This window comes from Danaus plexippus, chromosome 23 (assembly GCF_018135715.1).
Source record: "Danaus plexippus chromosome 23, MEX_DaPlex, whole genome shotgun sequence".
In the NCBI taxonomy this organism is placed as follows: Eukaryota; Metazoa; Arthropoda; class Insecta; order Lepidoptera; family Nymphalidae; genus Danaus; species Danaus plexippus.
The window spans coordinates 5,442,669-5,459,707 of record NC_083551.1 but is presented as its reverse complement, the minus strand read 5'-3'; the positions used below and the strand labels follow the sequence as shown (position 1 = coordinate 5,459,707).

At 28.5% G+C, this 17,039-nt stretch overlaps 2 protein-coding genes across 4 annotated transcripts in view; one reads left to right on the top strand and one right to left on the bottom strand.

Moving 5' to 3' along the window:
• Window positions 1-17,039, top strand: part of LOC116774727 (octopamine receptor beta-2R-like) — an 82,851-nt gene that overhangs the window by 31,483 nt on the left and 34,329 nt on the right. For 2 of the 3 annotated variants that reach the window (XM_032667466.2, XM_032667464.2), the window contains exon 2: window positions 3,948-3,990. The gene's annotated coding sequence lies outside the window, so the exon portion shown is untranslated. The remainder of the gene's footprint in view (window positions 1-3,947; window positions 3,991-17,039) is intronic. The other variant, XM_061524081.1, reaches the window with a different exon arrangement.
• LOC116774608 (uncharacterized) lies at window positions 4,012-5,503 on the bottom strand. Its single transcript, XM_032667302.2, has 4 exons — window positions 5,299-5,503; window positions 4,834-5,026; window positions 4,482-4,624; window positions 4,012-4,411 (listed from the first exon to the last, which is right to left on the bottom strand). Exons 1-4 carry the CDS (start codon window positions 5,339-5,341, stop codon window positions 4,248-4,250), a joined length of 543 nt encoding a protein of 180 aa, XP_032523193.2. The 5' UTR covers window positions 5,342-5,503; the 3' UTR covers window positions 4,012-4,247.

The following is a 17,039-nucleotide window of genomic DNA, read 5'->3' as shown; positions in this document are numbered from 1 at the left end:
TCTCGCGACTACTCCCTCTACCAAAAAAATATCAAACAAGCGTTGAAAATAATACTCTATTTATAATGAAGCAAAACTTTAATTTCCGTAGCAAATAAGCGGATAGAATATGAACGACTGCACTACCAATGCTATTATTATTCAATCTATTGATACGTTATCAATCTAAACATAGTATTCTATTCTTTAGGTTTTAGAGCCTAGCTGTAGTCATGTAACTACAGATCGAACATGGGCTGGCTCGACCGGGATAGTACCACCCTGTCACAGAAGATCGGCCTTAATGGTTGCGTTTCGTCCGATTCACTATTCCCACCCTTTTCCTATTCCCACCTTTTCCTGCCATTTCCTCATTCCTACTCCTCCCTTTTCCTCAACAATGAAGGTTGGCAACGCATCTGCAACATCTATGTTGTGGATGTCCATGGGCGACGGTAGCTACTGCTCACCAAGCTGGCCGTCTGCTCGTTTGCCAACTTTCACATTAAAAAAAAAAAAACAGAAAAATATTGTATCCAATTGAAATAAAGTAAAAATTTAAACTGGATAATAAATCACCAGTACCATTGTATTGTTTACCCTTAAGGGTTAAGATACGATACAAAATGTTCCTTTACGCCAATTGTGATCCTGGTTAAGTCACCTTAATATAACCCTGCCAATATCGTTTAAAGGATGTTATCACTACTAGGGGAACATAAAAAAATATATATAATTAGGTATTTTTACCAGTTACTTATTTATTTGAAGCACCTAAATTTTAAGAGAAAAGATAAGTTAGTTAGTTGTTAGTTTCAAAGTATAAAAGTTATTTACTAGCTTATCTGCGTATCGAAATTGTGAAAGTTAACGGATGCCTATAGAATGTGCCTGGTTTTTTAAATATAAATAAAAATACTACCTCACAAGCTAACTAAATTCTACATACAATGTGATGGAGTAGCAATAATCTTTTTTCACTGGTTTCTCCGTAAACTCCGACTTACACACACATTGTTTAATTGTAAGAAATAATATTAGAAATAATAAAAAATATTAAGTTTAAATGACTCTGTCATTATTAGATTATAAAAGGAAAACATTTTCTTATTCATTCGGTAAATGAAATTTTCAATGGCACAACAAAGAACTTTTGTTTTCCATTTTAATAACATAAACTTCTTTAAAAAAAATCAATTTTAATTTATTTACCAAACTTCTTATATTCGAAATACTTTTATAAAATATATATTTTTTTTGTACTCTGCAAGATGTTAAAAAATAGCAGTAATGTATTGAAAGTCGAAACACAACAATATAGTTCCGTACAGTATAGTACGAAACGTAGTTCGGGATAAAAGAAATGTCTTCGAGGTCCAACTTGAAATTCTTATTTTGCTTTAAACTTTTCATTCGTTCTTTAAGGCCTAACTTAACAACTCTGTTGGAACTAACTATATATGCAGTTGTTAGTTCCAAGTATAATATTTTTCACATCATTAAATTTAATGTAAGTTAGTATTTGTTAAGAAACTATCAGTTACATAGCTTCTAGTTTTTATTTTACTTTATATTTATCCATTGATACATAGAATTTGCTGTAACTCCTGTAATGATACCATAATCTACTTTTAGAATTATTTACTTAGGATAGGGCATTGTAATGTTTGAAAAAATTAATTAAATTACAAGATATATATATATATATATATATATATATATATATATATATAGTTATTTAAAAAAAATTTGGCATTCGCATTCGCATTTTGGCTTTAAAAGGGAAACTTCGATAGAATCCGGATTATATTTCAATTGGTTTTGCTTCCTCATAAGAACTGCAGCGGATATTATCACAGAGTATATCAGCTTGCTGTAGAAAATACTTTTTATGTTTGAATATTATAATAATTGCATTGAAATATAGTCTGTGGTGCACGAATGTGAAATTCGTTAGATTTTGCATGGTTTTCAGATAAATCTTTTTATTTAGTAACAATCACCTGAATACATTGATTATAAATGCATATTTACTAGTCTTTATTAGTAAATGGGATTTGATAGTGCGATTACTACTGTCTTTGCTAAATATTCATTTGCAATTTACTACATTACAATTAATCCTGTTCGCTTATGTATAGCAAAAACTATTTACTATTTTTATAAACGTTTTCCAATCTCCGATAATTATAAGAATTGTATTTCTCGTTGTAAATTTATTCAGTCATTAAATATAACAGCACTTTATAAAATATTCAAAATGAAATTATACTTCAACAAGATTTAAGTAAACTTTCTTATGCTGAGATTGCAATGAAAACAATGATTTTATATCACCTCCAGAAGGCTGCACATTATTACCTTAATGCTACAGTTTACACTTATTTTTGATTTACATATATATTCATAAAATTTGATATATAAACCGAAATCAAATTAGTACAATCTGTCTATCTCAGAAACTATTATGAGATATCAATACATCAAAATTAATAAATATTTATGTTTTAAATCGTTAACATTTCATACAACATATGAAACAATATTTTTATTTCCACTCATAAAATTCACATATGTAATGTTTTAACGATCATAAAACCATTATAAGAAAAGATGCTGCTGATATCTCAAAGCTATTTCGCATGTTGTACATCAATATATTTATATTTAAAAGCGATTGTGGAATTTATGTATGGCTTCCTTAATACTAAACGAATATAAATATGCATACATTAAATAGGCTGAAGCTTGACAAAGCTATTGTCAACAAATTGTATAACAGACTCAAACTGGAGACGGCTGGGTGCTATATAATGTACATTGTACATGTACATAAATTCGATTATTGATGACTCGTGAGAAACTATTAAGTACATAAGGGAGCAAGTATATAGAAGATATAGCTGCATTCTAATGGAATATGAATTTCATTGACTCGCACTAAAATTCTCTTATATCTTACTCTGTTGCTCTTCAAAGTAATGGCACGATGTAGTTCGATCAAATTGAGCTTAATGAAGCGTAGTATATTCACAAAATTATTCAAATAAAAGTATTATATAATTCGTTACATGGTCTCGGATATATTAATTTAATTATGGATTTGCTGGTGTAACGTTACTGTGAAAATCATTTTTATATATTTTATTTTTACATTGACCAACAATTATTTATAATAAACAATAAAACATTACATTATTACAAGTTTTATAAACAAAAATTATTGTTTTGATATCATACGAGTATATTTAACAAGAAAACTTTTGCTTCAAAGAAATTTTACTCGAACCCAAATAACTGTAAATTACATATAACAACGCTATACAAGCAGGTAATTTTGCAAGAATTGCATATTCAATATTGCTAATAAATTTGTTGATTTTAAAAAATCTTTTTCATAATTCAACTACCTTCAAGAAGCAATTTAGGCGTATTATTCTGCAAATATTTATGCACTTTTGTGATCTGAATATCTCTTTGTTGCTTATCGAGAGGTGATGACGACTAAAACTATTTTTGTTACTCAGTTAATCTAAATATTTTCAAATAGAAACATAAACATTAAAATTTTACAAAATTATACACTTATTTATTTTAAGTTATTGAAAATCATAATAAAATATTTATCACGCAATAAAATATATATGTATAATTGTATATATTTTTATTATTATTCGCATACTATTTTATTAGCTTTACATTTAATTAAAATTATTTTAATAAAATTTCCAATAAGTCCATTATTAGGTATGAATCTTTATATATGACTTCGACAAAAATTGCAAACAATCAATATCTACTAACTTAAAATTTTAATTAACAAAAAATATTTTATGGTGAAAAAATACTTAAACTTTTTGAAATGTTTTGAAAGTATTTTCAGATACAATTTTGATTAAAAAATTTATAACCGTCTGTTAAATTTTATAAAAGCTTCATCCGGATTAATATTATAAATATCTTTACAGGAAGATAAATACATCATCGGTGAGCTGTTTACTGACTTTTATGGTGAGTGAATGAGTGAATAAATATATTCATAAATAACAACCAGATCATGGTGATGGAGGATTTTATTTACAGCGGAGTGATTGTAAGAAATAAGGGCTTTTCATATTAACTAAATCTTCAATACGCATTTACGGCCGTAAAATCAAATATATGGCTCCATAACATTTTATTTGTTTTGTAGTCTGGCTATTTCTTTATATTATATATATATATTATGTCTTGTTTTGTTTGTTTTCATTTTAAGCATTAGTTTCAGTTTATTGGTTTTCAGTGTCATAGTAATCATAATCGGCTGTTGGTGCCAACTCAGACGAGGTTTCATTATCTGGTGGGTCCCTTATATCACTAGGTATCCAACCTTCAGCGATGCGACGTACATAAGTATTGCAATCGAAACCTTCACCCAAATAATATACCAGACCTGTCAACAATACAACATTTTTACTAAAGAACTAATTTTTTATTCTATATAAATAACGAATATAACTTACGTTGGCGGTAATTTGTCCCATACATTGGTACTTTGTATCGTATCATTTCTCTACAACTGGATAAATCCAATTCACATATACCTTCATATCCTCGCAATGTTCCGTGAGGTACAAAATATCCACAGACTGGATTAAGATGTATCCTAAAAACTTTCATATAATGAAAAAGTATATTCAATATCAATCAGTTTAAAATACAAATATTATAACTAAATCTTTATTTCTCTAAAACATTTGGTTACAGTAATTATCACACTAAATGTATTTTTAAAGATAAAAAGAGTCCTTCAGGAGTAATACCATTACATTATATATTTGACAAAGCATATTTGTCAGTGTTGTAAGTACTTACGTGAATCTAATACACCTAGCAAATTCTTCTTCACAAGTAGCGAAATCCGACTTGAAAATATTCGGTGGTAATTGAGAATAGTCAAGTCCTTCAAATTTATAAACTGGTTTCCCTATATCTGATAGTTTGAAATCAGTTAAATGTGGGAATGGTAAAGTAGATGGTTGTTGTTGAAGCCTCCCATTGGGGACCACTGGAATGTTTGCAGTTATGATATCAAATTATGAAAGAATGAAGTTTTTAAATGTTTTTTCATATTAGAAATTTATTGTTAAAGCATTTTTAATATTCTTTTTTTCGAATTCAGTTTGATTACAATGTAGTTAAGCTTACATAGACACTTTTTACAATTAATGTTTGTTTCTTTGTTTTAATTACTACACAAAAGTATTGAGTTGTTTTGATGTGAACAGAGACAAACATTGTGATGCTTTAATTTAAAAAAATATATTTAAATGTACTTACATACACAAACAAGAACAAATAAACATTTTAAAATCACTGACATTCAGAATTGATAAGTAAGAGGACGGTGAACATGTAAGATTTGTTGATTATTTTGATTACTGAGCTTCTAAACATTTTACTGAGATTTATAATTACTTGAAAAATATCTATTTACATTTGTTATCTACAGAACGTAAATGATTTCAGATTCCGTAGAAAAATGAATTAGTTGGATCTGTTATTTCAATTGATTGAACAAGTTTTGCATATATTCTATACAACTTGTGACATAAAAAGCTTTAAAATTTTTATTTATCAAGTATAAATTTATTTTTCATTAATCTCTAATTTTATATATGAATTGAAGACATTTATTATAGATAGTGAATGGCTTTTTTACCTTTCCCCTTACACAAGAATTTAACTCCCAGACGGATATTATCTGTTATTGTTACATCGACAGTATAAGTAATAAGCTCAAGCTAGTCTTTTTGAGAAAATAAGTATAACTGATAAGCAGTCTTATTTCATAAAATCACTTCCGTCTGAGATATTTTCGACTATCGCTGAATTTAATTTGTGTCAATCTATTTTGTGGAAAATATCTTTATAAAAAAAGAAAGAGATACCGACGGCCAGATTTTACGACAGATTGTAAAACTACATTTTAGTAAAATTAATGATCTTAGAATTATATAATTCTTTACCTTGATTCTGAATCTAATATGTTTGAACGATTATTGCGACCAAGCAGAGTTACTGTTCATAACATATACTTTGTTTGATATTTACATTTTATTCACCTTATTATATCAAGTGTAATAAATTAATACCTAGCTCTTATAAAAAAATGAAGGGAGCTAAATTAAATTAACGGTAACAAAGGGAACTATTCAATTAACGCAATGAAACAGAATAATCGCGGAACCCCATCGAACGAAATGAAAAGATTGTTCGATCAATGGAAGATTTGTAATTGGCAATCTGCGTAGCGGCTCGAAACATGAACACGGCATAGAAAATTATATTGGATACGGTTACTGTAATCAAACCTCCTCAATGTAAGAACAAGAGACAGTTTTGTAAAACCCAGCCAATTAGGAAAATGAATCATAGAAAATATAATTACTATTAGAATTGTGATTATCTTCAAAGACACGTGAGATATTGTGTTTAGTTTAACGATAAAAATATGTACTCCTACTGGTATGGATCAAATTGTGGTCAAACGTAATCTACACATAACCAAACCGCAAACAAAGTGAAGCTAGCAGCTTCAAAAGTATTTTGTCTTTAAACAACTGCTCGCTTTTGCCACAAAAGAAATAATCTGTGCCACTGTGGTATTTAACGTATTAAATTGTGGTCTTTTTGTCTCATTTTAATATGAAATGGAATAGCGTGTAAATGGCAGTCCGTATGAAAAGTTTAATTTACAAGGCATGAAAACTGAAATGAACCGCATTAAACGACACTGCGACAAATTAATGTATCAGTTATATAAACTTTATGCTCGTTTTAATCAAAATACTATTCCACGTTAATATATTTTATTATATTAAAATTATGCCGTATCCATAGATGGAATTATTCTACATATGACCTATTTTGCATTGTATATTCATACTGCAGTATCAATTGTCTGCAATACCATGGCTATTTAGCCCAGTCATATTAGGGCTTTCACCTCGGAATGAAAGATAATAAGCTGCAAATTGGTATGAACCTTTGTTTTGTCATTCTAAATGTTGTCTCAAAAGTCACAATCGTTATCGTGTCCGCGTCTCAAGATATTCAAGGTCAAAGGTCACAAAAATCGGTTTTTCGCGAATATCTGGCTTCCTATCGGTTAAATGAGATTTGCATTTATTATAAAAGTTGTAGGCTATAAAATTCCCTACAACTTTTGTTTTAACTTTTTTTTCATACGACCAACCGTTTTGAAGGTAGAGCGCGAAGAGTGCACATCGTACAGTCATATACGGCCTAATGCAAAAAGGAAAAAAAAACTGTTACTAGAGCATTGGAAAAAATTCCTGATTTAGATAAACTGGTGGAAGTATTTCAACAAGAAAACTGCCCAAAACAAACATTATTAGAAAATGGAGTGCGCATCTTGTTGGCATTTTATAATGCTCCAAAATCTGAGGACAACATTGATCATTTCCGCTACACGCAATTCATCAAATTTACAAAACTAAATAAACCTGTACAACTGTCAACACTTCCACCAACAAGTGTAGCAGCTCATCAACACATAAAACGTGTCTACTACCAGATTCAAACGTGGTTAGGGAAGGACTTAGAACCTCAAGAATGGGGCTGGATGCTTGAAAATGAAATCCTGGAGCCCATACGAACGTTATTACCTCCAGCACCAGCCGAACTACTAAACGTAATATTTTGCAATTGCAAAAATGGTTGTGGTTCCCGCTGTGGATGCAGAAAATCAGGGCTACAATGTTCTTTAGCTTGCGGCCAGTGCAACGGACAAGCTTGCCTCAACGCTTCACTGTATCCAAGTAATCCCGATGAAGAAAATACATATGATCCCGATATTCTGGAAGGTTTGGAGATGAACATGACAGATAATGAGGATGATGACAATGAATCGAACATTTTTGAGCGTCAAGAAGAAGAAGACGACGAACAAGAAGAAGATAATTAGCTTCCATTTCCAATTTCATTACAATTAAAATCAACAAAGATACTTTTGATATTTGAACTCACATTTTGATAAATGTATATTATGCCGTATTTAATAATAAATAAAAATATGTGTTAAATATATACTCTTACTATCATTTTAACTTAAAATAAAACTAAAATATATAATCCAGAATTAATAATATTTTATACTTAAATAGTTAAATATGAATAATTATATATAAATAATCAAGTTACTTACTTTAATTAAATATAAATAATTAATAGTTAGTACATAAATAATAGGCATTGTTTAATATTTATAATTTCCAAGTAAATAATTGACTTTATAACGTACTGATAACCATAACTCACGCTTGACCTTGCATTAAGCCGTATATGACTGTACGATGTGCACTCTTCGCGCTCTACCTTCAAAACGGTTGGTCGTATGAAAAAAAAGTTAAAACAAAAGTTGTAGGGAATTTTATAGCCTACAACTTTTATAATAAATGCAAATCTCATTTAACCGATAGGAAGCCAGATATTCGCGAAAAACCGATTTTTGTGACCTTTGACCTTGAATATCTTGAGACGCGGACACGATAACGATTGTGACTTTTGAGACAACATTTAGAATGACAAAACAAAGGTTCATACCAATTTGCAGCTTATTATCTTTCATTCCGAGGTTGACCCCTTTTTTTACCTAATATGACTGGGCTAATTGTGAACGAATAATTTGATATTATGGAGTTTCGGGAGCAATTTTTATGATGTGAAAAAATCTATTCTTCTTTTATTCATGTAAATAAAGTACTGTAAATGACATACAGTCATAGTCACATATTATTGTATAGTGTTATATAACGACTTCTTGAAGAAGCACTACTCAAACATTATTTTACAGCCACACATCTATTTTTACAGCTTTCATGACGCTGTAGTCTGTTAAGCAAGCAAATGTATTATGATATCATTTCGTTTTATAAATCATATTTTTAGAAAAGATAAGTTGAATTAAAAGGTCTTTAATTATGTCTTGGTAGGGTTTTGATATCTCAGATTTTCGGGAGCACACATTACAATGAATTTCAGATATAATACGCGATCTCTTACGTTAAATTAAAACCGACGTTTTGATTACTTTGAATCAGCCGTGATAATTGTCACAATTATTATTTCTCGTCTCCTGATAACGGTTCGTAGTTTTGGTAAATATGTATTTAAAAAATTACCGCAATTTGTAAATATTTATTTATATAGACATGAATAAATTTGTTTTTGGTTGAGTTGTTTTTGGTAACAGTACATGAAATTTTATAATATTCACAGAGTGTAAAGTATATCATTTAAAATGATAAGATGGTACAATTAAACCCTTCCTTATAGTTATCATTTCAGAGATCTCTCTTTCCTATGTTGCACTAAAATAATAATAGTATTTGCTTAGCAACGTTTAGAACCATATAAATTTGATTATATTGCTATCAAACTTAAAAAGTTCCGCTTACTTAAACTTAGCTTTATTTTACCTCGCGCTTACCGTAACCTTTCCCTTACCAGTATATTTTACCTGAAATATATAATATGATATTAATAAAATCTAATAAGATGGAAACCATGGTCTTTAAAATACATACTTTTTTTTATTAAGCATCAGCAGATTACAATAAAATACTTTGTGAAAGATTTTTGACGGAATTTTCATAAGAAACCTATTATTTTGAATTAGAAAAAGAATATTTTATGTAAGGAGAAATATTAGCTACATGATGTAATTAATATTTTGATTCTTTCTTCGAATTATTTTGATTCAAATAATATTGAAACTTGGTTCCTTTATTTTTGTATTTCATACATAGTATGTTTTAGGTAAATCAATTACAGAAGAAAATAATATTTTCTTTTTAATATAATTGATAAATATAAAAGTATTTTATGTCTAGAATATATATATAACTACTTATATTCAGTGCACTATTAATAAAACAAATAGTTTTTCTTGCTGTCTCTATCTTTGAAACTTGTTAGAGTTACAAAGTCTTTTACGACCTCAAGGCAGCATAAAAGTTACAAACGCACTCGCCATTTCGAAGAATATCGGATTCTAGTCGGGGGAGTGATAAATGTTATGTGCCAGTGGTTTGCAAATCGGGGATCTCTGAAACTAAGGAACATTTGCATCCAAAAACAAAGTAGAGGACAGATTTACATAAACTTTATCGTTATTTTAAAGCGGGTCCTTTTTTGGATTTAAATATAGTTTATTTAATAAAAAAAAATCTAGTTTAAATTATAATGACTACAGTTATATTGATACAGACTAATTTATAAATTAATTATCGACAATTGATATACTATATTCAAAATGTTTTGTTTTAAATATGAAATGTAAATAAAATACAAATACAAAACGAACAAAAGGTTTGTATGAAAGCGGTACAATAACAGCGCCGTGTTAACGATCGAGAGGAACATGAATTTTCATTATTTCCAAAATGAATGTAAATCACTTGAAGCTCGTCGTTAGCTCCAATAAATTTCCAGTATAGCCTGATCCTTACCTCATTTGGTAGTTGAGATAATCTAAATTCAAGACTTAGAGCAATGGAGAGCTGTTTACAAAATTTTGTTCATCTGAATCTTGCAACAGCATGAAACGAGAGTCTTGACTATGATGATTGCACTTTTGTAATACTGCTTGACATTAAGATAAGAGCGGAGTGAGAACGTGAAGTATGCTTCCCTATCGACACCATAGTATTACGATTTTTATTATTAAAAACTCTCACAGATATGTTTTAACTTCCCCATTTATGAAAGTTGAAGACAGCTGTAGACTTTTATAACAGCTAGTACAAAAATAAGTAAAAGATTCAACCGTTGTCTGTCCAACTATATAGTTTTTATAATGAATGACAACAGCTTTGTGGGAGTAAAATACTTCTTTCCGCATGGTATATATTTCAGGATGTGCGTAATATTTGTCACGGAAATGGATGAATGGATATTATTTTCATTAACACGATGTTAATCTGACTAGATGGTATACACAGCTCTGTCTGGATACTTTAAAAATAGTATAAAACTATAAGCAAGTTCCTATGAGAAATGCTTACATAATATTCGTAGTAGTCAAACTATACGATACATTGTTATGCGAATATTTCCTTAGCAATAACTTATATCTCTAATAAATCACACCAGGAGAGTAGAATATTGAGGACAGCCGGGGGATATTACTATCTTCATAGATTTATAGAAGCTATAAATCGTTTTATTACGTACTTGTTTTTATATAAGATAATATTTTTAATGAAGCGTTTTATATTTCAATATGTGTATAAAGATGTACTTGTGACTGCTGTAATTGCCATTACAACCAAAAATTATTTACTAAGAATGCAATTGCTAATTCTTTTTGATATTCCGTATCAACTCCTATAAACTACATGAGTTCAATTGGGTAATGTCTTTTTAATTGAACAATTAATTGCAAGACCAACCCGTTCATATATATATTTTTTGTATTTATAACCATATGTAAGTTCTAAGAATTCACATTCTTATAATAGGTGATATATAAGAGATTAATGAATAAAAAAATAAAATAAGGTCGCTGAAAAGTAACCGAAACGTCGGGAGTATGTAGGATTTTACAAAAATAAATCACGCGAAGTTAATCCGAAAAATATTAGTTTCATTAAAAAAAAAATAAGTCACCCAAAAAAGTTATCCTAAAACAAATTAGAAGACATAATTATTTATAATAACAATATTGCATTTCGGTTGTAATTATGCGATGGAGTGTAGTAACCACTAACTTTGATTTAGAGAGTAAATTAAATCTCAGCTTAACCGGTTTCTGAGGTTGGACGGTAAATGCTTGAAACTGTTACATCGACAAATTCACTAAGATTAATTTAAAGTTAGCATTAAATGGCATAACACATTCATAATAGATCAAAACGACTATGGTTCCGTGTGGAAAATTTTTGTATAAAATTCAAAAAAATCATTTGAATTCAAATACGTTGCAAATATGTACATAAAAAAAAATTATGTAAAATTGTAGTCTTTGAATGACTTTTTTTGAAATACGTAAAATCTACAGCGAGCTTTTATTCAGTAATGGATGAACTACGATCTGGAATCTTTTACATTAAATGTACGTTCAATTTAACAAAGGTTTAAAGGTTTATATCGGTAATTGCTTATTTATCAGTGACTGCATTTTTATTGATACCCTGTTGTAAACAGTCGGTGAGCTACGAAATTTATTCTCGTTCTTCTACAATTAATAAAGCAGTGGAATAAATGTTTTCCTTTCAAACTATAATCGAATTTGTCATAAGGAGTTAAATCATATAATTTTGATTTTTTTTTTACTGATTCCACTTTGATATATTTTCTTATTTCTTTATAAAATAAATTATGAATTATTAAAAATTATTTTATTTTTAAGCGCTGCTGATCCAAAACGATTTGTTACCGATTTAGTGAATCAACAACGCACATATTTGAAACGTGTTACGTTTTTCTTGAAAGAATTCACTGTTTATTGAAAAATCATAATATGTGCCAAAATTATTAAAATAAACTGTAGATAGATTTAAAAAAAAAAACTTTTAATTCTTTCACAATATATAAAAGCAACTTCATTATGCTTACAGTGAGCTTTCTAGATATATAAAGAATTAATAATACTTTAATGGCTCTCTTAAAATTTCTTCATTTTGTGTGTAATAAATAGTCCCCAAACAATATGCATTAAATATTCTTCTAATAGTATAAATATAGTATCTTTTTATTTCACGCACCTTTCAGTAATATTTATTGAATTCTGCAGTCAGGTCTTGACTTTAATGTGGTATAAAAGGAAAAGACTGATCAAAGTGAATGGGGACAATTTTAAAAGGGACACTCAGATAACATTAAAGCTAAGGCCATTCGAGATAATATTTTTGCACGAAACTATACTTACAAGTCTTTTGAAAGGATATAAAATCAGTTACTTGACTTTGAAAAAGAAATAGTTGACTGTTTGACATAAAAAAATCTTCAACTTTAGAGTAGGCACTACTGTTAAGATCGATGATAGCTAAATCAACAATATTTACACAATATATAAAATAATGATAATTCAATCTTATAAATTTAATTAATATAAAAATTGCGAAGTCAATATCTGTAAGAGTAATATCTGTCAAGTTATCCTACTAAAAGCAATTATCAAAGGTGATTGTTGTTTTTTTTTCACTTAAATAGTGAAATCCTTGTGGAGCAAGGATAGTGAAACAAGGGACTCATTAAATAAATATTTTAGTACCTGTTATTTATTTTGTTACAAAATTACATTGTTATATACATTCATAAAAATTGAAATTTTATTTGTTTGAAAATGAACAAGAATCTCTTTAATATCTAATATTTTTCGTTGTATGTTGCAACTGAAACATAAGGCGATTTCAAATAGTATCGCTTCTAGTCTCATAGGATACAAATAGTTCAACTAAAGATATCCACAATGAACACAACAAAGAAAACAAATAATGTTAATTAGTTATAGTGAAAATCCAAATCCAAATTGAAATTTAAAAAAATCCATCAATGTTTGGTATTTTTGCTTATACAGAATTCAAATGATTTTTCTATAAAATGGTTTCAACGAACAAATAGTCGTTGTCGGGATTGCATAGACTATATTGCCAAAATCAATTACCAACCTTATAAACGAGAATGAAAAGATTTTTTTTTAATAATATTAAAACTATTTAATATTCAGTAGGTATATGTATTATGATTTTGCCATTGGTGTTCTTTATACTGGTTACAAACATAAAATATTACGTCACAACTATTTGGCATCTCGGTAATGTTAACAGCAATTTGTTGAGATTGATTACTGATGATATATTTTTAATATATTTAAATATTAGTAAGAAATTAGTGAGCGAGACAGTCAGTCACTTTCTAATGATTAGGACTCGAGTTGAATATTTGGTCAAACGATTTAATTGGACTTTCAAAATCAAATGATTTGTTATAATGTATATGTTCTGTTGTAAATCACACATCAATCTATTGCTGCGGAGACCTTGAATGACTAATCAATACATCTCGGTCTAATCCAATTCAGAACGTTTGGCTCGGTTGTAACAGTTACAATTAATGTTATTTAATTTACTGGAATGGTTTTCGTGAGCAGAATACTGAATACAGGAAATAATTTGATTATAAATCAATTTTAACCAAAGGTTTAAATGCCATTGTTAACTGACTTTTCATAATGAATTTTCTATAATAGGTTAAAAATATACATAAAACAGCTTATAAAAGTCTATGTACTATAAGGGCATATTCAAGAGGACAAATATTATTTAAACAAAAATAAACCTACTTCAGTCTTAAATAAAATGCTTTCCAATAAATTTTAATCTGTTTAGCAACATATGGCATGATTTTGATGTAACATGACAATGTCATACAACCGAAACAACATACGGAATTTATGAAGTAATCAACGTAAAAACATACAATTGAATTGGCAACGTCCTCCTTTTTTGATGACAGCGAAAAAATTCAAATAATTAATCATATGACGGTGAGTAATATATATATAGAAATTATTTACCTTTTGAACAGGAATCATATATTTTTTTGGCTTAACTTGTTTCACATCTTTATATATACAAAAGTCTGACACGTAACTTTTTATAACGTACATATCATCTTTTTTTTTTGACTAACAGTCTAAGATTTTGGCTCATAATTTCTAAGCATTCTTTGGTATAACTTAATTATTTAGATTTAGCAAGTTTATGATTTTCTTGTATATATTAAGACCGTGAGCCGGATCACAATTAATTAATACAATTTGGCTCTTAGAGTACTTCACATACTCTTAACAATGGAACAAAGGCAAACAAAATTACAAAGTTAATTAAACTTCCATTTGGATCAGTTTTAATGGAATATAATTTTGGATGTATCAAAATGAATTATTTAATAATTATAGCTATCTCTAAAGATTTTTATAAAGTCATCAGTATTTAAGCAAATATTAAAATATTGCAACAATTGCAATGTTCAAAATGAAATTTAACCGAGAATATTATCAAAAAAGTTGCAAAATATCATTTCGTTATTCCTTAATTCAACGTCAATATCAATATTCCTTTCCTTACAAACTTTTTGCTGAATCGTATTTATATGTGAGTTAAAAATATGTCATTAACAATATTATAACAGTTTGTCATTTGTTTATTATCACGTATTTATCATTACCTACATATTTCAAATTCAAATCACACAACTATCATAGTCCACACAGACCGCAATCTGTATGGTCGCACAAAGCCTTTAAATTTACTAAAAGCACGTACACGAAAACTGCGCCAAAACCCATCTATATACAGATTACAAACTTCATGTACGTTTCAACCTAAAACAGAATATTCGGTTTAATAGTTTGAATATTGTATGGACTAGATTTAAAACCTTAGTTTTGATGAATCTATCACGTCAAAAACAAAATTGATAGCAGAAAGTCTATTACGTTTTTTGAGTTCTATAAAAAAAAAAACTGATGCTACTGAATTTACATACATGATATTTATATCATCGATAATTTTACAAATTTCTGAAGAAGTGCTTAAAAGAGTGTAAGATATTTTGTTTAACAAACAGTTGTGGTGAATTAGTAAAGTAAATTAAATTGAACATAGAACTGAATATTCATAAACGGGACCACCAGTATTCTGAATATCAATAATACTTTCATAAATATTAGTTAATATTATAAGTTGTTTTTAACCATTAAAAGATCAAATTTTATAAATTTTTCCTTGTAAATATAGAAAATGCCACAAATTTAATATTGCAGCAGCAGTTTCTCAATGTCTGGAATCTTTGAATATGTTAACGTGTTCAAAATATGAAAAGTTTAATCCAGAGAAATGTTTGCTAAGGTTTTTATATTTTTTAGTAGATTTGAAGCTGACATATGTTGTGAAATATATTAAGTTTAAGCAATATATATCACAGGGTATTCGGCAGAATTTATGTAGCGTTAAAGTGTCTACCCTATTTTACTCTTTCCAATACCTTAGGAACAGGTCAGTTCTTAACTTGAGATTACAAGGATTTAGTCAAGATGCGAAAACTATGAAATAAGGAATAATGGTCCAAGGGTCGAGGGCTTTTGGATCTTTAAGGAAGTAGGTGTAACAATAATTAAAAAACAGGTCTCTATAAGGATGACTATACGCGAAGATGAAAAAAGAATAACCTTAGTTTTTAAATATAATCCATAACCATATTTTAATAACGAAAAAGCAGTGCATTTTTATTCGCAAAAGGTTCTCAGTGAAATAGGTCAGTCGCCATATTTCTTTTAAGTGCTGTATGAGTGACCTAGAAACATTTACTTTATTAAATGTCATTTCACGCATTTTATGAATGGGGTAACATAATGATTATGACTATTAGGAAAAGATTTTGTCACATATCATTTTCTTACTTTTACTTCTCATAATAGAAGCTTCTCTACTCCGTCCAATTTTAAAGACAATTTTAATATCTACCGATTTACTTGCGTTTATATCTATTCCACTGCTTGTGATTGTTTTTATGTTAAGAAATCTTTTGTTTCTTATAGATATAACCATTACATGGTAAACTTCAAGATGAATTGGGGAATTTGGGCAGCATTATTATAGATTTGCTCTACACTATGGTAATCTTAATTATTTTACGAACACTAATATCATTTTTATAAGCGATCATTATGTTAAATAATGGAGCATTCCAAAGGTTACTTTATATCTTATTTCGAGATGGTAAAAAGTTATAAGTGACTTAAAATAACAAAATTAGGGACAGAATTTCGAATTTGCACCTTTTAAGTCCGATAAAACTTTTTTAATCACAAAATATTTTTGTGACATTCCAGTTTCAATCGAAACTTCATAATTACTTAAAATGTATCTTAATAATGGAAAAATTTTTGAACTTCGTATAATAAGAAACAGAGGAAATTTTTGTAACTAATTTTGAATAAAGACAGGGGAATTGTTAAATTCATTTAAATGTTTAAAACAAATTTAGAC